Source organism: Oncorhynchus masou, chromosome 15, assembly GCF_036934945.1.
Source record: "Oncorhynchus masou masou isolate Uvic2021 chromosome 15, UVic_Omas_1.1, whole genome shotgun sequence".
Taxonomy (NCBI): Eukaryota; Metazoa; Chordata; class Actinopteri; order Salmoniformes; family Salmonidae; genus Oncorhynchus; species Oncorhynchus masou.
Genome location: NC_088226.1, coordinates 14,851,510 through 14,879,303, shown reverse-complemented (window position 1 = coordinate 14,879,303; position 27,794 = coordinate 14,851,510). Strand labels below are relative to the sequence as shown.

The following is a 27,794-nucleotide window of genomic DNA, read 5'->3' as shown; positions in this document are numbered from 1 at the left end:
TAGCAAATGACAACACTGCCTAAAGAAATGCTGGCAAAATTGTTTCTTACTAAATATTAGACTACTTTTGCAATGTCATCTTATTTCCAGACAATATAGCATAATTTAGACTAAACAGTAGATAGCCTCTATCCAAAATGACTGTGCTTATCACCACTTTGGGGCACCACCAACGATTTTTATAGCTAAACCAAGATGGGCCACAGCCTGTTGTTTCTAACAGGAACAAATGAGCCAGTGGGCAAAACAAGCTAGTTGGGCAGAGCTAAGCACGAGCTAGCGAGACCCTATTGGCGCGTTCTACCGTCATCTGCATATTTCCTTTAGGGAACACCTACTTTGTGAAGTGCTTGTGTGCAATTCACCTTTGCACTCAAAATAATTAGTCTAACCTTTGTTCAAAACAGATTCTAGTTTTGGGAACATCAAATGTTTAAACGATGAGAAAATTTGCAGAATGTCGGCCAAAATCCATCTCGTCACTACCATATTTGACCGAGTGACAGAGCTGCAACACATGAGAGCTTGTTTGCAAACACATATGTAAAGATACATTTAAGATATGCAACTGGCTCACGGGTTTAAAAAAAATCATAAGAAGACCTCAATCAAACAACAAGATAGACAAACATGAGTCCATGAGATATGTATTTTTTTGTTTTATGATTTTTAAACAAATATAAGATTAATTACAGCATAATTTACAGATTGTTTTTTCAAATAACATCTACAGAGTGAACTCAATTACCGATTCAACTGAGCACTTAAGTCAGGAAGTGATGGACAAGTGTGGTGTTGTGGCATCACATCATGCGCATATGCAGTCAAACAGAAGTGAAATATCACTTGAAACTGATACTAACATTATGCAAATTACAAAACAAACATGGTCAACACATTCAAGAAGTGTTAGCTTAAAATAAATCATTCATACAGTATGAGAAAGGCACTACATAAACCATTTAGGCAAAGACTAGTGCAGTACTGCAGCAATGATCATCTCTATTGTCATGGTTTAATGAAAACAACAAATGGTATTCTCATTATGACAAACTATGAAGGATAAAGGGGTATGTATGAATTCAAAACACCAAAGAATAATGTACATTTCTATCTACAATAACAGGTTGGCATTCATTGTCATCAATCTTGTCCTGGAGGGAGGCTCTGCAGTGGTCACAAGCTGGTACAGCGAGTCATAAAATCAGATTTTAAACCCAACCTTAACCCACACTGATAACCCCAACCTTAAATTAAGGGGGAAAAAAGTTACCTTTTCTTTTCATACATTTTTACATCGCCAATTTTGAATTTGCAGCTGGTCCAGCTAGTGGAAATTGCTCAGGGCAAGATTCATGACAAACATCAATGTACTCTACAATCCAGGGAAGAAATCAGTATTCTTCCCTTCCCAACTGAGACATGCTGCCTGTCGGCTGAGGGTTGAGCCCAGGGGAGAAGGTCAGAGAAATATCCTGCCATTATCAATGCCATTTCAGACACCTAAAACAAAAACCAGCACCACTCACATAAATTACCTATATGAATGAATGTTCAATTAACAAATTCACTAGTCACCTTGGTTCTCGTCTCCTTGGTTTTTACAAACACATATTACTGACTCGTGTTAGTGAGATTCTAGATACAGGTTTTTTGTAATATGTAATAAGGAATAAGATACCACTGGAAAGAATGGACCAGGATATTTCTCAATCAAATAAAGATACAGGTGTCCCCTTCAATAGAGAATGACATGGGACACAGACAGACGGACTACCAAAAAGGTTATCATGTAATAGGTAATTGAGAACTATGCAGCTAACTTATCTTTGAAAAGCTAGACAGCCATCTTCCTCTTTAGACATTCTTATAAAAACAAGCGCTGGTTCATAAATGAAGGTTGGAGATCAAAACCATTTTAAAAGAAAGTAAATGACATGGGACACAGACAGACGGACTACCAAAAAGGTTATCATGTAATAGGTAATTGAGAACTATGAAGCTAACTTATTTTTGAAAAGCTAGACAGCCATCTTCCTCTTTAGACATTCTTATAAAAACAAGCGCTGGTTCATAAATGAAGGTTGGAGATCAAAACCATTTTAAAAGAAAGTAAAGGAAACAAAAATATACCTTTGTATTAAAAAATCTACAATTTAAATAAAGTACTTTGTGAAAAACCCACAGGAAGTGAGACATGGCTTTTCGAAACATTGAAACCAACGCCTCGATCACACCGATAGCGTCATTGCATTTTGGTACACCTAAAGTACATGCCTTTCCAATGGAACGCTGCATTTGCCTTTATCTAAAGTATGCATCAAACTGTATGTGTCGATGGCTTGACAGAAATGGTAGCAGAAGGTGAATGTTGAACTTTTGTTGCACACATATCCAGATGATGCTCCGTACCATTTTGCTCAATGACACTGTCGGTGTGTTTTTAGGCATTAAGGTGAAAGGTAAAGAACAAAACAAGTGGCTAAATGTAATGCATCTCGTTCCCTTTCACAATATGGGACAGAGGTACCTGTGGATTACAGATTTTTGAAGAAAACGGGGAGTTAAAAGATTTAAAATTAGTCTGGCTCATTCGTCTCTTCACATGGGTGACGCCACGTCAGAACTCAACTCCATGTCCAGAGTGAGGGAGTCTGGGAAGACAGAAAGCAAGAGGGCTGCCATTAAAACAAGTTAAACCTTGCCTCACATGCAAGCACAGTACGAGTATGTGCATGTGTGTGTGTGTGTGTGCGCGCGCATGTGTATTAGTGTCTGTCAGGACTTACCCAGCGGGCCAGGGTTGGCCTCAGTCTCATTGTGCATCAGAGAGTCCAGGGTGCGAGGGGACATGGGAAACAGGTCACTGGTGTTACCAGAGTTAGTGCTGCAACAAGACCATACAGGAGAAGAGAGACACCAAGACGACATGTTAACACACAGACGTCATAGTGATAAGACCTCTGTCCTTTTTACCACAAGCGATAAGCTAACTGTCAGTCTACTTCCAGTGCGCAAGTCCTTTTCATCGTCACTGCTGTTATGTCACCATAGACAAGGACAATACTCCACATTATTACAGGTTGAAATACATGAATCAAGTAGTTCAGTGTTGACTGGGTCGGATTAGTAACAGGTTAGGACAGTTCAGCCACTATGTGTCAATGTGCTTCCCGGTGTTAAATGAATGACTGAAGTTAGACGACAGTAGCAGAAAGAAAGGAGAGCAGTAGATGTGTGAATGAGAGAGAAATTACTTATCCTCTTGGGGGCAGCACTGAGCACATTGTCACATAAGGATGCTGGGATAGTTAGTGGGAATGTTAATGACAAGTATTCTAGACAATCTAGTTTGTTAGAGCAGGCCAGTGGGCAGAAACACACCAAAACCCCCTACACCCGACAAACATTCCATTCTAAAAGTGCAATGTCTCACAACAACCTACTACTATAAAGTCATATGTGGAGAACAGTGGAGGCTGCTAAGGGGAGACGACTCATAATAATGACTGGAACAGAGCGAATAGAATGGCATCAAACCATGTGTTTTTATGTATTTAATACCATTCCACTGATTCCGCTCCAGCCATTACCACGAGCCCATCCTCAACTTCCCGCGGTGGAGAACTAAAGGAAGGACCAATTTTAGGGCTTTAGGAGTTCATCTCCACTGAAGGCACTTCTAATGAGAACTTCAGTCTACAGGCTTTCAATCCACAGCCTCTTCTCCCCTCCTGCTGTTCTAGCCCGTTCATAATGACATTGAAATGTAGACCATTTTGATACCATCATCAAGCTGTAAACTAAACATGGCTAGCGTGGACTGATTTTAATGGACCAGTACATAGACTTACAGGGAGTTTGAAAGGTGAATGATCTACTGAGGATGTGACTGGCCATCTTTGAGTAGAATGAACCCAACTTAAAATGGCTGCATACAATATGACTGGAAGATTCTGTGGTGTTAGAACCAAGGAGAGTGACAGTGAGTTAGAAGCAAAACGGTGGGGGTGGGGGTGGGGGGGGGGGGGAGGAGGTCGAGAGACTTATTACACCATTCCTTGTCTGAGTCTTACTCACCCTCTCACACACATACGTAGAGAAACACACACACACACACACACACGGCCCTACATGCCCCTCCCCCCACTGCCTACCCAGGGAATATCCCGTTCCCAAGCAGCTCGCTGTCCGGAAAGTCCATGAACACGGAAGGGCACCTACGGAGACAGGTCAGGATCTCACTGAGCAATCCTCTCCAACACCCCCCTCCACCAAACAGACACCTCTACCTATGTAATACACATACTCATCTAATCCTACAGAGACAGGTTAGGTTCTCACTGAGCAATCCTCTCCAACACCCCCCTCCACCAAACAGACACCTCTACCTATGTAATACACATACTCATCTAATCCTACAGACAGGTTAGGTTCTCACTGAGCAAACCTCTCCGACGCTGCTACACCCCCCGTAAACAGTACCTTCAACCCTGGGTTAGCCAGTATACACACCCTTCTGATCCCTCTGCTAAACTCATACACGCCCTCTCCGTCCCGGAATAGAGAGCACTGAATGGACTTCAGAACACCTCACACACACTGTCTGTTCCCCTAGAAGTGCAAGGAAAGCTTTCTCTTTGGTTCTACTAGTGGTGATCTATATGCTTGTCTGGGGATCGTTACTTGCTTCCTCCACTCTGCTTTGTCTAGAGAGATGTGTACACTTTGCTCCTGCCTGCCTACAGCCCTGTGCTTCCTGTTCCACTGTCCCCAGGTCAGATCAATGCCTGTATAAATAAGGGAAAGACACTGACCAATAGTGAATCCGTCTGTCAGTTTGTTGGTGATCTGGGAACCACTCTTCCAGGGTAAAACTCCCACCCTCCCCACACTTACAAGCAGCCAACAAGGGGATGTTGTAGAAGATACACGTTTTACAGTTTGCAACATGACTGTCCCAGTTTCCATTACACAACCTAGTGTGAAGTCACTTAGGAGCATTAACTCCTTGGAGGGAAGTGAGCACTAACAGCTCTCAAGGAAAGTGGATACTTACGGGGTTACACAGATGAACTTTGTCTTTAAGTATGGTTGAATGGCTGCGGGAGAAAACCAGAACACGTTTTAACGTACACACAGATCAAAATATTCCCCATCTCACAAAGCATCAACCCCCAAAGCGGTAAAGAGGTATTCATTGTGGAGGTACTTCCAGATCTTCTACCGTTAACTCATCCCACAGTTTCCATGACAATACGTTAAACTTCCTGATTGACTTACTGCTACACGGGTCTCCGAGCTCCGCCTCTGGAGCAGCTTCCGGTCGGCAGTACTTCCCGAAGGCGTCCTCCTTGGGGATCTCTGGGAAGAGGTAGACCAGCGGAGACACCAGGATGTTGGTGGCGTCCATGATCTTGTATCCCATAATGATCTCCGCAAAGGACATGCTGTTGAGCTGCTGCTTGGTGTAAGGCTCCACCGACTGGATCTGAGTCTTCCCTAACGACACGCAGAGAGAATGAGAGGGATACGAAACCATGTCACAAGAGCAATAATGAGATTAGGTTGCGCATTATTTCGTTCAGACAAAGACCAAATGACACGCACAATAGGAAAGCGAGAAAGACAGACAGAGCGTCAGCCAGCCCAACACGCTGTCCTCTTACCACTGATGTCCTTCTCCACCCAGGTGAAGGTGATGCCTCCCTCCTTACTGCTCTCACTGAAGCGCAGCAGGAAGGTCCCAGGAGGCTTAGGGCTCAGGATGGCCCTCTCCCTCTCCTTACTGATGAAACCCAGAATATATCTGCACAGAGAGAAATTACATTTTTTATTGTCACTTACACCGGATAAGACAGGGAAAGACAATTTAACTGCATTACACTTGTGCATTAACCCTAAAACCTGTACTCCTCCTCAATCCAGTTTCCTGCTATGTAGGGTTCAACGGCTCAGTATTACAGTTCTCAGCAGTGCTCATATGAACTCAATGTCATGAACTCAACTCCCTCCAACTTGGATTTTGCCCAGCTGTTCCAGTAACAAGTCGGTAAACAAACAGAAGCGACCTCTCACCCTTCATTCCACAAGGCCAGGATGTACTTCTTGACCAGGTCAATGATGTTGTCCAGCCATACCCAGAAAGAGAAGCCTTTACCCACCATGTTCTCCTGAGGACAAAGGAGGAACTAATCAATTCAAACTGTGAAGCTGTTTACGACAGATAGACAGCTATAACAACAAGGTCAAGAGAGACTGATTGGGCAAGGTCATACTTTGCAGAACTTGGCCCAGGTGATCTGGCATCCAGAGTAGTTCACACACGGCCCTAGACAAACAACACAAACACATTTAGTAGGCAGTGACGCCATACAGACCATCCATAGAAATACATTTACTGGAGTGGACACTCATTCCGACTCCCATTCAATGTTCTGTGATAGACATCATTCTATTGCTTTGGAGCCATGCAATCCAGATGAAGTTAGAGTTGCAGACAGAAAGGTTCCTCGCCTAGTAGTTTCTCAGCCAGGGTGGTGAGCTGCTCGATGGTCAGGCCTCTCTTAGTGGTGGAGGAGAACTGCCAGCTCAGCACCTCCGCTACCTGATCCCACGTCCCCACTGGAGGCTTAGTGAAGAAGTTCACATTCTATAGGACATGACAACAGGAAGAGGAGGTCAAGGTGGATTTCGTACACATTTTAACCCTCTCCAAGACAGATGCCAATGCAAAGAAGGTATGACACAGGAAAGATGATATCAATGAGACTATTTGGGGGACAGAAGTTGCAGGACAGCGGTCTAAGGTGAGGAGGCGCCAGCCGTCTTACCTTGGGGTGGTTGGTCAGCATGTTGTACCACAGGATGGAGGCCCAGGCGTTGGGCATCTGGCAGATGTTGGAGATGACCACCACTGGTAGAGAATGGGTCTAATGGACCATAGAGAAAACGCATGAGGAATGTTAACCTGGACGTAGGCTCAATTATCATATACGTATGGAGCAGAAACACCTTTTGCCAGGCTTTCAACACTAACCTAGGTTGTTAGGTCATTCTATTCAAGTCTGACATGAAATGCCATTTAACACATTCATTTAATTCTATTATTTTTTGGATTGCTGTGACAAAGTAGTCGGCCGTACGGGAGGAAAAGCTGTCCATGTTCTGAGTGAAATGGCAGAGACATGGCGTGCTTAGTCCCTCACTGAGAATTAAGTCTTAAATCACACAGCAGCACCTCTTGCCTCGCTAAATGGTGTCATTTATAGAAGACGGAGTGTTGTGGTAAATTATTTCACAACGTGGGAGTGCCAAACCCTCTCTCTCAAATGCCCGCACGCTAATTTCCCTCCATTTCTCAATGCTAATGTGTTAATTATCCTGGCTAATGCATTTTCACACTGCTGTGTTCAGGGTGGGGCATCACCGCAGTGTTGAGCTCAACACAAAGCACTAAGCTCTGCAGGACATAACCATTAGATGAATGATTCCTGTGTACCAGCAGGGGGCTTGGGCTAGCTACGGTGAAATCAGAGGGAGGAACCACGGTGGTGCTAAGGGAGGTGTTGAGCGGGTCAGAGACGGATTACCCCTGGACTCTCTCCACCGGCCCCGGGGTGGATGGGACGGATGATGGGGCGAGGAGCAGCAACAGTAGGGAAGCATGGAGAACAAGTGTGATTACTGAATCAGCTCATTAGTATTCTCTGCATGGTGAGAGCAGAGCCAGGCCCCTGGAAGCCTAGGGCGCCATCAAGCTAATGATAATGACTATTTTGTCTATTGGCTCACGTGTGTGGCAGAGCCAACTCGTGGCCTTAAATATCTAATCTCTGTGTAATTGCTGCTGACGTAGGATTAAGGTGGAGTCAGGGGACTACATGCTGAGCGTTTGGTGTGGCCATAATGAGACTTGACAAAGACCACCTGGGAGTTAGGAAGCACAACAGCAACTCCCCACGCAGCCTGTGTGCACACAGGTAGAGAGCGGAGCTAGGTCTCACCTCCAGGTCGATCTTCAAGCCCTGGTGGTAGACCTCTGTCTCAAAGGTGATGAGGTGGAGCTCCTCTGTAACGATCAGGGAGGCCTGGGGGGAACAGGACAGTCAGGGTTATAGGTCGATTTGATGCTACTGCTACTATCAATACTGATGACAATTCCCCAAATTATAGGTTTAAGTTAACAGTATTGCTAGATCAGTCAAAATAAGAAAGGGGGCATTCAAGATTGAGTGTGGGACTCACATCACTGTTGGTCCTGCCACCATTGCCACACCTCTGTTCCCTCAGGGTCTGAAAGAGAAGGGCAGTTATCAGTCAAGCAACATACTGCACAGTATCACACTAGACTCCCCACTGTACTGACTAACAGACATCCACTCACCAGGTGTTTGAACTCTGCCGACAGACTGCCGTTGTTGGACTCCTCCATGTTCATCACCTTGGTGTTGGTTCCTAGGATGTTGAACTTTCGGGAGCTGGGAGAAGCAGGGTAGAGCAGGTAGGGTAGAGCAGGCAGGGTAGAGCAGGCAGGGTAGAGCAGGCAGGGTAGAGCAGGCAGGGTAGAGCAGGCAGGGTAGAGCAGGCAGGGTAGAGCAGGCAGGGTAGAGCAGGCAGGGTAGAGCAGGCAGGGTAGAGCAGGCAGGGTAGAGCAGGCAGGGTAGAGCAGGCAGGGTAGAGCAGGCAGGGTAGAGCAGGCAGGGTAGAGCAGGCAGGGTCGGTTATTCACAGGCTCCATGGCAAAAGGGACGTTCTAATATTGATAGCTTAGGAGACAAAGGGTTTCAACGTAACATAAAAGTCACTTACCCTCGAATGGCAGCCACGTCCCCAGATTCCCTGAGAAACAAACAATAGGTCAGTTCACAACTACCCTGGGACTGAGTCGATCGTTGTGTTCTACGCAAATCAGACATGATCGTGGGAGTGATGGACGCAAGGCATGCAAAACTCACTTATCAATAATAACTTTGATCTTCAGCTGGTAATTCAATTCTGGGAACTTCACCAGTAATCTGAAAAGATTTGGAAAATAACATTTGGTGAGAGCACATAAAGCAAACGCCAAAGACATCAAATAAGGCAGTTTGGTATTCAACATAGTCATCAACTGGTGGCATTGAGTTGTCCCGCAGCTCCTCTTACCTGACTTTGTTGGTGAACTGCACACCTGTCTTGATGACCAGTGGTCTGTCTGGATGCATGGGCATACAAGGCTGCCTTTCCACCACGAACGCACTGCAACACAGTGACCAGATAAGAGGTGGTGCATTAGAGCACAACGGTGGAAGTCTGTGATCGACAAAACTCTGAAGCCAAAATATCAAAATAAAATGTCAAAATATCTCCATATTTGCCAAAGGCTATGCCATGTATCCGAAACATCTGAATATTATGCAAATTCGCTCCTATAATAAATATCCAAACCATCTGGATATGTGATAGATATTGAAGCTAAAAGAGAAGCTCCCCACCTCTTCATGAGGTTCCTGAACAAGTCCACTATCTTCTCCTCCAGAGCGGGCCGGTGCTGGATGATGGGGTCTCCCTTATAGGACACCTTCTGCTGGAGCTCCTCCAGCTTCTTGATCTGCTGGCGGATCTGCAGCTGAGACTCAGCCAGGGAAGTAATCCTAGAGGTCACAAAGGTTCATCTCGGTCAGTCATTATGGCGGTGCTACTTTGTTCGTTTAACAATTCTGAAACTACAATTTAATCTTATGGTGTCTTGTATCGACTACCAATAACAGCAACTTCTCCTTCTTCGCCATTCTGACGTTTACTCTACATGAGTGTTGGGGGAGATAGTGTATGGTCATGGGGAGTGCACATAAAATGATTTTAACGTTGAAAGTAAAGGCTACTAAAAGGTAACTGACCATGTCTCCAAGCGGTCCAGGCAAATGTTGGGTGGTCCTCCGATGCAGGCAATCTGCTGCCTCCTCTTCCAGTCAGCCAGCTCGTCATCTGTCAGGTTCTTCTGGACAAAGTCCATGGCTGACAGCAGCCCTGCCATTTCAGTCACGATTTGCTACAACAGAGGGGGACAACAACACATCCTTCAGACACTGATGTAACTTAAAGTGATATTCAGGGGGCTCTGGAATTACTTTTAAGATAAGATACATTTTATTAATCCACACGAGATGGACATCAGCCGCAGTGCAGCGCCCAATGAGCAGTTTAGGGGGTGAAGTTCCTTGCACCTGAGATATTGATGCCAGCAACCCACCGGTTGCCAGCTCACTCCCTGCCAGCACTAGGATTCGAACCGACAACCCTCCGGTTGCTGGCCTGGTTCTCGAACGTCGAGGCTATGATTATATCTTGCACACGATTCTTCGGATGATTATCATGTTAGACAACATGATTAGTGAATTTGTTTTACAATTTTGGCCTCGGGGAAATTTAAACTAAATAGTCTCCAGCCCCACATTCTCCAATATTAGACAGCTATTATCACCCTCCTCATCTTGCTCATAAATATTGAGTGCCTGACAGCAGCATGAATATTAGTTTAACTCAATTGAAAATGAATGAACGAGCACACATTAATATCAACACACATATTACAGATCTCTGCATGTGTAGTGAAACGTACTGCTGCGGAGTCCAAATGTTTATGTCGGGGATGCAACAGATAGGGAAGCAGGCTGCTTGGGGCAGAGAATTAGAGAATGACTAACCCAATTCTATTTAACAAACATGTAAATATGCAGGTTTATGTAGTTTACTGCGCACACGTATGTAGTTCAAGCAGAATGTCAACTAGCCTAGCCGATGTATCGCAGAAGTTCTAACTATCCTGATTCAGGGTATTCGGACCCTCCAAGAAGGGGTGTACGATGTAGGGTCAGATGGACACTAAGGAGGGGTGTACAAGGGCCCTACCCTCCTGAGCTGGTCCAGAGCACTCAGCATCTGTTCCAGCTGAGACATCTTCTGCCGGGTGGCTGCCGCCTGGCTGTTCCCATTCATGTCCTGGGACAACTCTGAGCAAATAGGAGAGGAGTTGGGTGGGTTATCTGTAGATTTAAGAGTCAGTGATATTTGGTAGTATTTGATGGTGGGCCAGAGATTCAAAACAACAAGCAAAATAAATAGTAGTAGTAGAGTATAAAATTAGAGCCTCTAACAGACTCGTATCATATCCATAAATTCAGATAAAATTCAATAAAAAGAAATCTAGAATTGTATGTAATATTAAAAGTGAAACTTACCACCCTGACTTTTAAGGGTCTTGTAGTTGAAGTCAAAATCATCCTGGAGATTCTCAAGCATCTTCATCTTTTGCTCCATATCCTACAGCAAAGCAACGCAACGCAAAGCATGTCAATCAAATGAGGTATAAAAAAAAAAACACGCCTGTGTAAAACCACATTCTTCGGACTAAACATGCAGTCTCACCTGCACCCTCTTCCTGATGTCCTGCAGGTTGTGCTCCAGGATCTGTTGTTTCTCCGTCACCACAGTGCCAGACGGGTGAGACGCCGTTCCGTCCTGTGCGGCGGTGGTGGCGGTCTGCAGCAGCCTCTGCTCTTCCCAGAGGCAGCGGGCTACGATGCGGGCGATCTCCATGGGTTTCTCCAGGTACTTGGACTGCAGGTGCTGCTTAATGCGCCGCAGGTTGTGCTGGTAGAGCACGTTGTTCTCCTGCAGGAAGCGGCTGTACTGCTGGTCAATCTCCCCCAGCAGGTTGTGGAACACCAGCGTGGCGTGGGACTCCTTGTTCGCTGCGTACGCCCTGCATAGAGCATATAGAGGGGTTTAGCGAAAGCGTACGTTTTTTTCATTTTATTATCTTGATTTAATTAACCAGGTAGGGTATTGAGAACAACCTATAGTAACAACCTAGACTCTAATAATGTTCAAATCTCTAGTTATAAGTCAAACAAATTGTAAAAACTAAATCCACAGATAAGACATTATATACTTCCTGAATGTAATGTATTCAGACCACGTTACACAGCCTAATTCTAAAATGGATTCAATTTTTTATTCTCCCCCTCAATCTACACACAATACCTCATAATGAAAAAGCAAAAACAGGGTTTAGAAAGGTTTGCAAAAGTATATTTAAAAAAAAAACTGAAATATCACATTTGCATAGGTATTCAGACCCTTTACCCCGGTACTTTGTTGAAGCACCTTTGGCTGTGATTACAGCCTTGAGTCTTCTTGGGTTCGACGCTACAAGCTTGGCACACCTGTATTTGGGAAGTTTCTCACATTCTTCTCTGCAGATCTTCTCAAGCTCTCAGGTTGAATGGGGTGCATTTAGATTGATGAGGACATGTTTTTATTGAATCCATTTTAGAATAAGGCTGTAACGTAACAAAATGTGGAAAAAGGGAAAGGGGCCGGACTACTTTCCTGAATGCACTGGTATCCATGTCATATGGAAATATGACCCACTGAATCAAACTTGCTTTGGTATGAAACTAAGAACCATGTGGCAGGAAAGATTGCAAGATATTTGCATTAGGAGCACAGACCTTTACGGTAACAAGGAAGTTTGGGAACTGAAATAGCTTTGGGTAAAAACATTTGTAGTCAATTTTTGACAGCATCACTTTTGCTTTAAACAAAACTTTCCATACATGTCTGCCAAAGGAAGAAGCTGTCAGAAAGACTGTTTGGACCTGAATGCCAAAACATGTTCAAAGTTGAACCATTTGGGTTTCCCCAGCACACCATGAGGCATCCATATCTTCACCAATGGAAAATATCAACGGTTGAGTTTGATATAATTTAAAAGTGTTGTCAAACAATTGTTTATTATTTTATTTGTTTTCTTAATAAAAACATTTTAAAAAAAATCTTTAACCTCAATTACGTGTAAACTCCGATTTTGTTCATACGTTGTAGCTTAGACCCTACTTCAGATCCTAAAAGGTGTTTGTGTTGTGCCGTCGTCGGTTGAGACACAACATGCTGTTGAATACAGGGTGGGTGTCATTTCAATCATAGAAATAGATTTAATAGAATGGCCTGATCAACTCTATGCGAAGGAGATGTGCTGCGCTGCATGAGGTAAATGCTGGTCACATCAAATACTGACTGGTTTTCTGATCCACGCCCCTACCTTCTTTTTTTTTAAAGGTGTCTATGACCAACAGATGCATATCAGTATTCCCAGTCATGTGAAATCAATAGATTAGGGACAAATGAATTTATTTCAATTGACTGATTTCCTTATATGAACTGTAAATCAGTAAAATCTTTGAAATTGTTGCATGCTGCGTTTATATTATTGTTCAGTGTAATTACTACCACAAAGATGACTGCCGGTCCACCCACCAACGAATGTCGAATTAAAAATGGTAATGTCTACTCTATGATGTATATTTCAATAGGTTTCCTATGGATGATTGGCAGTAGAATTTAAAACATATCCCCATTAAGTCAAGAGTCTCTGATGTGTGTGGACCGACAACCATGTTTGTGGTACCATTTGAAAGTTTCTCATTTGAGCACATTTATCAGCCAAAACATGACACCCACCTGTATTCAAAGAGCATGTTTTGTCTCAGCCGATGACGGGCACAACACAAAAACCTTAGATTATGTAAAAATAGGTTGTTACCCGCAACATATGCAAATATGTAATAAAAAAATAATAATAATTATACAGTTTGACAACCCTGTTCTTAAGCGTCTAAATTAAATTAATCTCCACCGTTTATCTTTTCTAGTGATGAAGACATGTCTCATGGTATGGTGGGGTATGCAAAAATAGGTCAACTTTGAGCACCTTTATCTCTTGAACGTTTTGGTATTCAGGTCCAAAAAGTCACTTTCTGAGCACTTACACAACGGGCAAATGTGTATGGAAGGTTTTGTTCAAATCAAAAGGGGTGCTGTCAAAAAGTTATTGAATTCATATGGATTTACTCTTTTTCCTGGCAGAACTGACAACTTGAAATCATGAAATGCCAATTAGGACAATCATTTCCTGTGTGTTGTTCCCTGACGTGCTCCTTGCTAACAGTCTAGCTGTAATGTTGTTGTTGCTACTTCAAAATAAAATCAAAACGGTTGTAGAGGAAAATCAATGCCACACTGATGTCAACATTGAGCGTGATGACATATTTCCTTCCACACTACAAACAAACAGAATGAGCAAACAGAAAAAGGAGCCATGTCATCCTGCACAGTGTTGCCAGCAGCAGTGGTGTTAGTGAACTGTAGGTACTAGGTGTTAAGGATTTTTTTTTATTAAGGATGACTAATTATGTTTGATTGATTCAATCAGGACATGTACTAATCATAATACTATTATGTTACTGTATATGTACTAATCAGAATACTATTGTGTTACTGTTTATGTATGAATTTTCTTTTTAATCCTAGTACTGAATATAATGTGTGTAAATATAATCAAGAATTAGAACGATGACTGTCTGTTCCTTGGTAGGAATGAATGAACTATATCGATCGCCAGACTGGCTAGAATGCTTATCTACACAGGCTGACCTTGGCTCTAGGCGAGGTGGGAAGGCTTGAGAACTATAGAGCCTTTCTACCAGTGTCAAGAAGAGACGGAACATTTAGAAAATGCTGACGTCATTTTCAGTTTATAACCTGTTTTGTAAAATGTGTAATGGGCAGTACTCTCGTGAATAAAAGCTGCTGTTTGACTTTAAGACTGGGCTCTGTCCATTTTAATAAAATAAGGGTCATACAAATCCTTATGAATTGACAGAGTGTTTAACTTTAATTGGGTGTTAATACATAGAGGAATTTAATTCCTGTAACAATTGGTCCTTCGAACGCCGGATCTAAATATCCATTCCTGCCATCTGAAGGTACTACGCCGAAAATCGTGCACGAGCGGTTTGGGTCCCGTTATTTAAGACCTGGCCTCTAAATTGAGGGTGAAAAGACCAGGCCGGTGTACACCCCAGACCGACAGGGACGGTGACTAGATCCAACGAACAGTGCTTTTCCCAGTCGGGGGCAAGGTCAGTAGCCTTTATTCTCGAATTTGGGAGGAATTATTTGGGATATTTTTGATTAAATGTTCTAAAGGAGTTTGGATTTAATCAATGATAGGTGCTTGAATATTCTGAACAAATACAATGGGTTTCTACTTTGTGTTTTAACCAAAATTGATAGGAAGGAAACAGGTCTGAAATGGACCTGTGGTAAGGTGCACTACCATAAATAAACTAGAGCTTAATAAATCCTGGTTTTGCAAGCCGGAAGGTTAATAAGGAGAGATATAGTACGTATTGGATGATAGGACGGTCGTTCTGTACAAATAGGATAGCCATTAATTCAAAAGACATACCTAAATAAAGTTTTAACCTGAGTAGTCTATCTGTATATGGGAAGTTGTCTGACTATGAAGAAGTAGCAGATAGATATATTAAAACAGGTGAGGATAAATTAGGCTTGGTGAGAAGGCATGGTAATTCTAGGCGAACAGAAAAATTGAACCTGTACAATGCTGAAAGAAATGAATGTCTAAAGAGGAGGAGATGGAAACTTAGTCTAGAGTAGTGAGATATGAGATATTAACGTTGAAAGTCCCAAGGAGAATATCCTACGGGTGAAATGTAATGTCCGATCGAAAGTCAAATCTATTGACGAAGTTTCCAGAAAGGATAAATACATATAGAATCCCAAACACATTGATTATCATTGAAGAGACACACACATAGTCAGACAGAAGAGCAACTAAAATAACTGTGTAATGATTAAATACACTTACATAGGTCATAGAAATATATACACAGGCAATCATGAGAGGCATATTCGCCCGGGATTAAGACGGGATGTTGAATAGGTGCTGGGGGATAGGACGGTGATCTTGTACAAATAAGATATTAACTAGGCGTGAGGAGGCAGGAAGGGAATGCTATGCGGACGAGATAACTGGAATGGTAATTTGAATTGTGGGAGTATTGATCATCGTTCCGATTCAACAAATAGTACTGAAATATCCAAATGAGGAGGAGAGGGAAAACCAAAATCTAGAGAAATGAGATAAAAGCCAACTCTATAGACAAGAGGTTCCATGCGAGAGGGAAGCCTAAGAAATAGTGGCATGAGATAACGATTATTAGCGTTCTTTAAAAGCTCTCTGACACAACCGGAAAATAAGATATTAACTAGGGATTTACGACCCCTGGGCTTATGGTTGAATAGGTAAGACCTAATATCTGATTCAACAGTCAAAGCTATTGACAAGGTTTCCATAAAGGAGAAAACACAAATAGAAATCCAAAGAGGTCCGGAACTAACGGGAGATTACCATTATAGGAGAACAAAGAGAATGGAGGGGAGGCGTCCAAAATATGACTCAGACAAAGAACCTGAATAGAAGCTGATATTACTAAAATAGTCAGGAAGGGTTTTAAATTAGGACGATTCTCTGAGAATTCTCGGTGTCGAAGTTTGCAACTACAGACAAATATAATAATATAGTTATTGGCGGGGAAACTCAATCATTTCGATAGCGGGACACCGAGGTTCATATTTCAGCTTTGAAACCGATAGACTATAATTGATTTTAGATTGTAATTCATCTATTTGTATGTTTTACCTGAAAAAATACGGTCGCTAGTGTTTGTATAAGATATGAACTGAACGTTTAAATATGTTGTTTAGATTGAATTGAAAAAAGAAGTCATTAAAAATAATGTTGAGACAATTTCAATGTAATACGCTATTTTGCCCAAAATGATCTGCTGGAATAATGTATTGAGATGGGAGTCGTATTTAAATAAATGTATCATAGAAGAGAAAGTCACCTAAACCTAGTTAAATGTAGGGAATAACGGAGAGATACAATACAGGTTTGTGCCACCAGGATGATATATTTTTTTTACGAATCGACTGACATATGATAAATTTGGCACAGAACATGGTACGTTTAAATGTTAGGGTATAGAAAGTTGAGAAGTTTGGTTGGTTTTACTTTGTTGATGGAATTTAAAGCAGAACTCAATCTGAATAGGGAATATATATATTTTACAGAGGCAGGCTGACTTGTGGCGTCGTTTTACGTTGACAACACCGTTCCTCAAATTTAAACAGAGAAAATGGGTTGTGGCATTTAGAGGGAAAATGTGTGCATTATAGCTTAGAGTTACTTTTCAAAAGTGGCTAAAAGTTCCAAATACATTTTTTTTAAAGGAGCTGAATATCATAAGGATAGTTTGAAAATGTTAGCAATGGAATTGCTAGGCATTCAATTGGGCTATATAGTGCACTACTTTAGACCAGAGTCCTATTCCCTATATAGTGCACTACTTTGGTCTATAAAATAGGTAAGAATAGTTGAATCGTAAAAAGTTGTGATTGTTTTCCAGAGTATTGATTTTTGGTTAGGTAACGCCAGTGAATTCGAAGAAGAAGTTAACGTATTCTAAAAACATGATCTGTTTTCATTACGGGGAACAAGTAAATGTCTTATCTTAAAGGGACAGTGCACGTTTATCACAGTGGTTTGAGTGTATAAAATATTTTGGGGCGACAATTTGGAGATTAAATGAGTTACATGAAACATCGAGGGATTTAAAACGAATGATGTGAAGGGATTATCATAATTATTAGGTTTCGTTGTTGTAGTAAACGTTTGGGTTAAAGGGATTTCCCTGTTCCCAGAGACAAGATATCTTAATGGGGTACACTCACATATGGAATATTAGGATTTTATTTTCTGAATTTTAATTAGACAAGTGAATAATGTATTGGGAATAGAGTGGTAATTAAAATGCTAAGTCAAAGACGAGACAGTTCCATCAAAATGAATTCTAAATGATAACGAAGAGACAATTACGATTTATGCCCATCGAAATGTTTGTATAAATTTAGCGAATTGAGAGATGAGAGATGTTGATTGAAGTTGTAAATTCTAATTCAGGATTCAATGAGCGTGATGACATATTTCCTTCCCCACTACAAACAAACAGAATGAGCAAGCACAAAAATGAGCCATGTCATCCTGCACAGTGTTGCCAGCAGCAGTGGTGTTAGTGAACTGTAGGTACTAGGTACCTATTCTGTAGCGGTGTTGTGAACCACAGGAACTAGGAAAGTACCCACCAGTCCTGGCTTTCGATCCAGGGGGCGAGGAACTGCCGGAGCTCCATGGGGAAGCTGTCGCTGTATAGGTGGTACAGCTGCTCCAGGTACCTAGTCTCCAGCTGCTGCAACTGGTTCCACTGGGCCATGCTACCGGCTGCCTCCACAACCCTGTATAGGACACACATGAGGAAACAGTTCGAGGGAGAAAGGGAAAGCAGGGAAGACACAAGGAAGCTAGATACTAATGAGGGGAACAGCTGTGGTCTCTTGATACAACGATCGGCTCTTGAGAGCTAGCCAATGCAGGACGAAACCTTGAGGCCACCGTACAGTACGCCTCTACTTTGAAACATTTCCAATACCTTGATCAATTGATTTGTTCTAACTACGATTGTCTTGAATCTGATGAGAGCATGTATAGACACGTCATATTCGACCTGACAGGAAGACCTCAGAAACCGAAGACAAAGTATCTGATGGCATCTTAGCCAGCTTCCTATAAACACACAGAAACATCCTGTTCAGCTCAACACACAGCCTTCACCGAGAAACACAGACCAAAATAAACCCTGGCCTTTGGCCAGACAGAAACTCTGTGGTCTCCCTCATTACAAGAAAACTATTCAGACTTCAAAGTAAACAGCAACCACATCATTGATATTCATCACCAGCAGAATATAATGTCACTGTTGTCATCGTCAACAAACCATTGAATTATGTAGGCCATGTAATACAGACGACACAGTCTGCAAGTTGGCACAAAAATGTTGCTGCTCCTCATTCCTTCATAACAGTGTAATTATATTTTCAAAGTGAGTGATTTTCCACTAACAGCGGGCATGATTTCAGTTAGTTATTTGAGCAGCCATGCTAACCCAGGCCTGGTATTCTTCCTACATTAGTGTACTTGCTAAAAGCCTTGACAAAATCCTAATTACCACCAGTGAAAGGTAGAGAACAACAGAGCATCCCCCCAGCCCTGAGAGATCATACAGTCATCAGCAAACATCTGCCACCCTTCTCATTTTACTGGACACAGGGAGGAATACAATGTTCTCCTAGTAGCTCAAATGCACAATAACTTGCAAGGTGGTGGTGAGGCTACAACTGCCCTGATAACAAGTCCCTATACAGCAGCAAGACCATGTTGTACTGTAGGCTAGATGTCAGGACATCCAGAAGAGAGAAACATTTTAGAATTCCAGTCGATTCAACAAATATGATGAAAAGTCAGTCAAATCATTTATCTAATGCAAGCAGAGGTTATGAGCCACAAGATCACACCAAAAAAGCTTGTGATGATGTGCACTGGAAAGCACCGGTGACAAATTGCAAAATGTTTGCCACTGTTTGTTATGTTGCTAGCGTGAACAAGCATATTCCTTTTGCTAAAGCTTTTTGTCGTCGTTGTATTTTACCCCCTTTTTCACCCCAAATTTGATCTCGTCTCATCATTGCAACTCCCCAACGGGTTCGGGAGAGGCGAAAGTCGAGTCATGCGTCCCCCGAAAACATGACCCGCCAAACCGCGCTTCAGAACACCCGCCCGCTGCACCAATGTGTCGGAGGAAACACCGTCCAACTGACGACCGAAGTCAGCCTGCAGCCAATACTTGCTAGCAGATATCCACAGAGTTCCAGTCCTTGCGCTAACGCTAGTTATCAATTGCGCTACAGCTAGTTAGCAACTTCCTTCAAACTGCACGCAGAGACATAATAATGGTATCGACGAGTTTCTCTGACTCTGGAGAAGTAGATACAATGACAAAGTATCCCTTGAAGTCATTCAAAAGTATTACTGTGCGTGAAGTTTTAAATGCATTCTGTCATTACTAAGTGTGTCATGTGATAAGACATTTTAACATTACTATTTTCATTTTATTTTTTACACACAGAACTGCTTTAACTCAGCGAGTTCTCAAGCCCTGCCACAACATCTCAATTGGGATTAGGTCTGGACTTTGACTAGGCCATTCCAAAACTTTTTAACCCTTTTCATGTAGACTTGATTGTGTGTGTTTGGATCATTGTCTTGCTGCATGACCCAACTGCGCTTCAGCTTACAGACGGATGGACATTCTCCTGTAGAATTCTCTGATAATAGAAGGAACCATGAATTCTGCTCTCTAAGGCAAGTCGTCCAAGTGCTGAGGTAGCAAAGCACCCCCAAACCACATGAGGTTGAGGTTCTTACTGTGGAAGGCAGCGTTTGGTTTTTGCCAGACATAATAGGACTCATCCAAAAAGTTGACTCAAGTTTTCCAAAAGGCATCTGGTTGATCATCAAAACTCTTGGAAGAATGTTCTATGGACAGATGAGTGAAAGTATAACCGTCTGTGAGCTGAAGCTGAAGCGCAGCTGGGTCATGCAGCAAGACAATGATCCAAAACACACAATCAAGTCTACGTGAAGATGGCTAAAAATAAACAAATTTTAAGTTTTGAATTGGCCAGACCTAATCCCAATTGAGATGTTGTGGCAGGACTTGAAATGAGCAGTTCATGCTTGAAAACCCACAAATGTCGCTGAGTTACAGCAGTTCTGCATGGAGAAGTGGGCCAAAGTTTCTCCACAGCAACGTGAGAGGCTGATCAACAAGTGGAAGTGCTTGGTTGGAGTCATTGCAGTTAAAAGGTGGCACAACCAGTTATTGAGTGTAAGGGGGCAATTACATTTTCACACAGAAGCATTGGGTGTTGCACAACTTTGTTTATGAAATAAATTAAATATGTAATTGTTGCTATTTGTTCACCCAGGTTCCCTTGATCTAATATTAGGTTTTGGTTGAAGATCTGATAACATTCAGTATCAAAAATATGCAAAAGTAGAGAACTAGAAAGGGGACAAATGCTTTTTCACAGCACTGCGCCTGATTAAAAGGTGAGCCACTTTCGTGGTACTGGTTATCCCAAGTTGAACTGAGTTGACCAAAGATCTCACTAACTTCTCAAACCAGATATGTAGTACAGGGCTCTGAACTCACCACCGCGGGTTGAGACTAGCGAGACCGGGTCGGTCATGTCTGCATATATACCTAGCAGGTTTGCATGCTCAGTAATTAGTATGTTCTATGTTGAGGGACGTTTTCCTATGTGTGTCCTGATATGTTCAAATATATTATGTATTGGCCATTGATGTTTAAATTATTGAGATGTATTGACTATGGAGTGACATATTCATATTGGCTGAATACCTGCTCAAGGGCTTGCTCATTTCGAGAGAGCTTAGGCTAGAGTGACATGTTGTCCCAGGGCTCTACTAAACTCTGCTGTGAGGGTCCACTACATTACAAGGTTATTTGAGAAAAGGAAAGATAGGAAAGTTAGAGGGCACCCCTACTCATTTCACATGTTAGACATGTCTCCTTTCCTTTCCTCATTCCTCTTTCACTACACTGATGGAAACAGGGGTGTCTGGGGTGTATTCATTATGCTAATTATGTTGTGAAAACGTTTTGTTTGGTTTGCTTCTGTTTGGTTCTTAAACGGTAAATGGCTTCCATTGCAAGGTATAATGAATACACTAGAGGTCGACTGATTAATTAGGGCCGATTTCAAGTTTTCATAACAATCGGTAATCTGCATTTTTGGACACCGATTATGGCCGATTACATTGCAATCCACAAGGAAACTGCGTGGCAGGCTGACTACCTGTTACGCGAGTACAGCAAGGAGCCAAGGTAAATTGCTAGCTAGCATTAAACTTATCTTGTAAAAAAACAATCAATTTTAACATACTCACTCGTTAACTACACATGGTTGATGACATTACTAGTGTATCTAGCTTGTCCTGCATATAATCGATGCGGTGCCTGTTAATTTATCGAATCACAGCCTACTTCACCAAACAGGTGATGATATAACAAGCGCATTCGTGAAAAAAAGCACTGTTGCTGCACCAGTGTACCTAACCATAAAACACCAATGCCTTTCTTAAAATCAATACACAAGTATATATTTTTAAACCTGCATATTTAGTTAATATTGCCTGCAACATTCATTTATTTTAACTAGGGAAATTGTGTCACTGCATTCTGTGCAAGCAGAGTTGGGGTATATGCAGCAGTTTGGGCCGCTTGGCTCGTTGCGAACTGTGTGATGACCATTTCTTCCAAACAAAGACCACAACTCATTTGCCAGAATTGTACATAATTATGACATAACATTGAAGGTTGTGCAATGCAACAGCAATATTTAGACTTAGGGATGCCATCCGTTAGATAAAATACGGAACGGTTCCGCAATTCACTGAAAGAATAAATGTTTTGTTTTCTAAATGATAGGTCATTAATATGGTTAAATCCGGAAACTAAGGCTCATATTTCTGTGTGTTATTATATTATAATTAAGTCTATCATTTGATAGAGCAGTCTGACTGAGCGATGGTAGGTTGCAGCAGGCCCGTAAAAATTCGTTCAAACAGCACTTTCCTGCATTTGCCAGCAGCTCTTCGCTTTGCTTCAAGCATTGCGCTGTTCATGACTTCAAGCCTATCAACTCCTGAGATTAGGCTGGCAATACTATGGTGTCTATAACAACATTCAATAGTCAAATGTATAAGAAATACAAATGGTATAGAGAGAAATAGTCCTATAATTCCTATAATAAACTACAACCAAAAACTTCTTACCTGGGGATATTGAAGACTCATGTTAAAAGGAACCACCAGCTTTCATATGTTCTCATGTTCTGAGCAAGGAACTTAAACGTTAGCTTTCTTACATGGCACATTTTGCACTTTTACTTTCTTCTCCAACACTTTGTTTTTGCATTATTTAAACCAAATGGAACATGTTTCATTATTTGAGACTAAATTGATTTTATTGATGTATTATATTAAGTTAAAATAAGTGTTCATTCAGTATTGTTGTAATTGTCATTATTACAAATATATATATAATTAATAAAAATATATTTTATTTTTTAAATCAGCATTAATCGGCATTTTTTTGGTCCTCCAATAATCGGTATGGGTATTGAAAAATAAATCGGTCGACCTCTAGAATACACCCCTGGTGTGAGATCATGCTACGTGCAAAAACCAGACACACACACACACACACACACAAAGCAGCTGAGCTGACTCATCATCATGTGTCAAAACTCAAACTGTCACCTTCTAATTCAATTACTTGTTGTTTTCTTTCAACTTCCTCTTACTGGAGTTTCTCAAGTCATACAAAGTGCATGGGCTTAAATGGATCCCATGTTAGTTAATGAACAGCTCAGCTTGTAATTTACAGTACCTCAACAGACAACTCTTTGGCAACAGGTGAAAACCCAGTCAAAACCCATAAAAAATAGATGACAAGATAGATGAACTACTAAAAAGCAGAAATTTCCTTTGTTCAACCAGACCCTGCATCCATAGGTAGCTTTTTGCAATTTTGGGGGGATTTCTCATGTCTTACTCATTGGTAGGAAGAAGTTTGGTGTTGGGTACTATATTTGACTATTATCTGAATCTTATAAAAAAATGTTTAGCCAATTTGGGTGCAAAAAAATGTGCTTAAATTCTCAGAGATCAAATTATACTTTAACAAAATTATTTTTTAGAAATGCTAAATCGTATCTTTCACTAACTACAGATATGCTTTCAGAACGATCCGAGATGGTGGGTGTTGAAATCCTATCTCTTTTTTGACTCAGTCACACTTAGAACATGAAAAGGACACCACACGATTCAGATCATATCCAAAATGGGCATTAATAGTGCCTATAAAGGTTGCTGGCTTCACTCTAGTTCTTCATAGACAACTGAAAAGAGCAGAGCTTTTGTCGAAGCAGCACTTGTCCCATCATTGCCATTACAGAGTGGGGTGGAATGCACAGGCAGACGACAGAGAGCCACAGAAACACAGAGCTCCACCAGGGTTAACAACACAGCTGTGTGAACAGTGGCACAACACCAGACAGGCCTGGAGATCTCTACAGCCTTGGCCTACAGAAGCAAGTCAACATGAACTGACTTTCACTGAGCCTGTGTCGAGAGAACTGTAGGTCTCAACAACAGGAAACATTCCATACTGCAGCAAGGCAGCACTCATTTAAAATCAGCAGTATGTCTATAGGTAGGCTACACCATAAAAGCATTGTTTAGACATGTGACAACCGCTTGTCTGAAAGAGTGTGGTGTACTGTACAGCATGGGAGGTGGGATCAGCCTTTCAAGGAATCTAGTCTGATGTTCAGCTAAAGATGATTTCACTAGAAAGCGTCAGTCATGAGGGCCATGAAAGCAGCCACATCCTCTTGCCCTGTCCATAACTAGGCATGGGCCTAGAACTTTCTATGTAACCGAAATAATGTTACTGTAGCTTTCAGCATTGTCATTGTACTATTGTTGCACAGTGAACTGTTAAACCCCATATTTCTCTAACTCAGGCAGGGAGTAAGTATAACACATTTCTACACCTCACTACAGTATCAAAGTCTGACTCAATGCAGTAAGCAGTTCTTTTAAGTCACCAGGGCGCCAGTTTTTCCAGATCAAAATGATCCTGTGTTTTGCTCCACCTTCCGACGTGGTCCGTCCTCATTTTTGGATGTAGTTTTAAGAAAAAATGGAAACAAATCTCTAACCACATCATATGCTACAACACAGATCATGTTATATGATACAATATTTCAACCAAATGTTATGGTCTTTGTCTTTTTAAACAGGGAACACAACACATGATCATTTTGTTCTGGATTATATGTTTAGATAATCTGGGCTCAGGTAAAAAAAAAAAACAGCAATTTAAACAATGATATTTAGACATAAAATATTCAGGAAACACCAAGAGAAAAACAACTTTCAGTTATCATAAAAGCACCGCAAAAGCTGAAACAAGAACATTGGAAAGATTATTTGAGGAAGAGATACCAGGAAAATGCATTACTTTATTCCGGTAAGTGTTTCCTGGTGCAGTGTCAGTAGAACATGGGACACGTAAGGAACAACATCAGCGACACCCTTGCAGCTTTATAGTCACTCGCCAATGCTATGTAAACAACTAATGATGACAAATAGGTGATTGTATGCTATTTGGCACATGGGTTATCTTACATGTGACATGTGCTTCTGCCCATCATCAAGCAAAAGGGGCCGCCGCAGGGGCCAGAGTGCACAAAGCTGTCATCAAGGCAAAGGGTGGCTACTTTGAAGAATCTCAAATATAAAATATATTTAGATTTGTTTAACACTTTTTTGGTTACTACATGATTCGATGTGTGTTATTTCATAGTTTTGATGTCTTTACTACTATTGTAGAAAATAGTAATAACAAAGAAAACCCCTGGAATGAGTAGGTGTGTCCAGACTTTTGACTGGTACTGGAGGCCCAAAGGCTGAGACAATAGAAGACGTTGTGGCAGAACTAATTCAACCACACCTTTGTTTCATCACAAAACCGGATAGCTACCTCTGTCCAGTGAAGTCCACAAAGCATATTGCATGTAACAAACAGCTACATGACCAATAGCATGGTCAAGCAAGTTAATGTTTCCCACATTTTCAGACCACTAAACAACTATTGATTTAAAATCACAGAGTTAATGCAAGTCACAAAGAAAACAGTAGCTGCCTCCACTATTCCAGCACCATTTCAACTTCAACTAAAATATACCAAAAACAATTTAGTCCAATCAACGTAAGCTAAATATGATGAGGCTGTCCATGGTTCTGATTTCTGTGTGTGTGTGTGTCTGTGTGTGTGTGTGCACGCCTTCGTGCAAGTAGATTGAAACGCCAATGCCATCCTCTCTTTCATGTTGATGAAACAGTCTATCACTATCATACAAAACACTCTTATTTTAGGCTACATGGCTAAAATGCTTGCTCCCTAGCCTAACTTCCCATTCATGGGCAACGTTAGCTAGTTAAAATTAACCTTCTACATTTAGCTACATATTGAGTTTCCATCCTCTAAGGCCAGGGGCACAACAATGTATGAATTAATAGTTGGATCCGAATCAGCATAATAATCATTGGCCATTACTGAGAATGAAGTAAAACCACAAGTCCAAATTCCTATCTCCATCCATGGCTAATTTAGGCAAGGGTCAATTTTAGCTTGCTGGCTAACCACAGGAGGACAACAACCCAACGAAATGGAAAAATTCAAGTTTTTCAGTCAATGACTTATCCTCTCAATGGGATTTGATAGGAGTGATTCCAAATCCAACGTGGCTTCCCATTACACTTTTTTTGGTGCGCCATGCTCATTCACAGTTGAGCTCAGCGGCTGATTGACTAATTGCTTATACTTTTTTTGTCCCATCGAGGCCAGACTGTTTTGATCGCTCTGATGCTTTCATCCTGTTAGATTCAATTCGCAAGAGGCTGAGCGTAGGACAATTATGAAACAGACGAAATAAATTATTTATTATTTTTCATTTTTGGGCTTCCCCTGGAATCCATTAATACACGTCACTGGTTGTGTGTGTTTGTAATCCCTCAAACTGTAGACTGGTTGTTGCAAACCTGGAGGCATGCATGGTTGATGTGATGACTTTCCCAAGCACCGTTTGATGGATCAAATGGCCGTGACATGCCCACATGAAAGTGGTCATCAAAACCTGCACCACTGGATGTGGCTTTGACCAAAGTCAGCATCCCATCATGGTTGCACTTGCAACTTCATAAAATGTGCAATATCATCTTTGAAGAAATGGCCAGCACATCATCACAATAATTAGGCATAAACGTGTCGGCGTATGCTATTCTTTGAAAGCAAACGTAGAACATACAACCGCTGCAACGATTGGTAGGCCTAATCTATTTGCGAAACAGTGTGATTAAACTTTTGGCGATTTATGTAAAAGCATGGAGGACGTAGCTCCAGTTACTTAGTGTCGAGTGAGTTTCACCGATTGGAGAACGTAACTCCAGTTACTTTGTGTCGAGTGAGATTCCCCGATTGTGTATCCTCAATCTGATAATACATTGATGCTGCTCGCCCACCACACACAACTACAATGTGTTGTGTAACACATTTTTAGAACTTTACTCTCGGGGCCCAACCACAATATGATGTATTAAGAATACAAAGCAAAGGGGTCTGCGAACGCCTACTTACCCTACTGTCCACGGGAAAGTGTCAGAAAAAGGATCCCGTCAAATCGTAGCCAGAAACCAGCCTTAAACCACCAGAACGAAATGTCTTATTGTACAGGACAATCGAGAACTTTTAACCAAACTGTATTTCTAACAATCGGAACTACGTGTAACGTAGCCTACTTCAATGTCGCGATACTATACACACTGACAGCTAGTTGTCCAATTCCACCAGGAGTGCAGACAAACTTCGAGAAGGCGTTGATTGACATACCTAGGATGCAACAGAAGACGAGAACACAATTTCGTCCAATCTTTGTGTAGGATATTGCAAAGAAGGCGGGATTAAAGCTAAAGGGAGGTTATGTGTGTCGTGTTTATTGCGCTCGACACGGAGGCTGTTCCGTGTAAAACACACTCCCTCCGTTTGTAGGGAAAATTGCATGTACAAGCATGACCTTGCAGCGGGAGAAGAAATAATCCCAACAGAACAGCTGAACTGGAAGTCATCTGAGTTACTGGCAGTCTCTACGTCATCAGAAGTGTAATAAGAAGAAAAGTGAACAACGTTGATATTTCTGTTTTACACAAATCAATATATATTCGCCATCGACAAATACTCTAACCAAGGCTTTGAAAACAGTTTTATTGTAGTATTTGCATATTCAAATTATACTTTAACAAAATTATAGCATATAAATGATATGCTATAGCA

General features: G+C 41.6%; 1 protein-coding gene across 7 annotated transcripts; it reads right to left on the bottom strand.

Annotated features, from left to right (window-relative positions):
• Positions 1–641: 641 nt before the first annotated feature.
• LOC135555718 (signal transducer and activator of transcription 3) lies at positions 642–27,316 on the bottom strand. Of its 7 annotated transcripts, none has more exons than XM_064988400.1 (23): positions 27,102–27,316; positions 18,058–18,207; positions 11,410–11,746; positions 11,223–11,304; positions 10,894–11,027; positions 9,882–10,033; positions 9,477–9,635; positions 9,148–9,240; positions 8,958–9,017; positions 8,812–8,841; positions 8,387–8,480; positions 8,248–8,295; positions 8,007–8,090; positions 6,834–6,932; positions 6,517–6,652; positions 6,279–6,331; positions 6,079–6,173; positions 5,670–5,809; positions 5,284–5,502; positions 5,060–5,102; positions 4,158–4,220; positions 2,790–2,887; positions 642–2,678 (listed from the first exon to the last, which is right to left on the bottom strand). In XM_064988400.1, exons 2-23 carry the CDS (start codon positions 18,183–18,185, stop codon positions 2,602–2,604), a joined length of 2,424 nt encoding a protein of 807 aa, XP_064844472.1. In that variant the 5' UTR covers positions 18,186–18,207; positions 27,102–27,316; the 3' UTR covers positions 642–2,601. The 7 variants fall into 7 exon arrangements, with proteins under 7 accessions (XP_064844472.1, XP_064844473.1, XP_064844474.1 ...); XM_064988401.1 differs by having other exon boundaries at positions 642–2,654; XM_064988402.1 differs by having other exon boundaries at positions 10,894–10,994.
• Between the last annotated feature and the right edge of the window lie 478 nt (positions 27,317–27,794).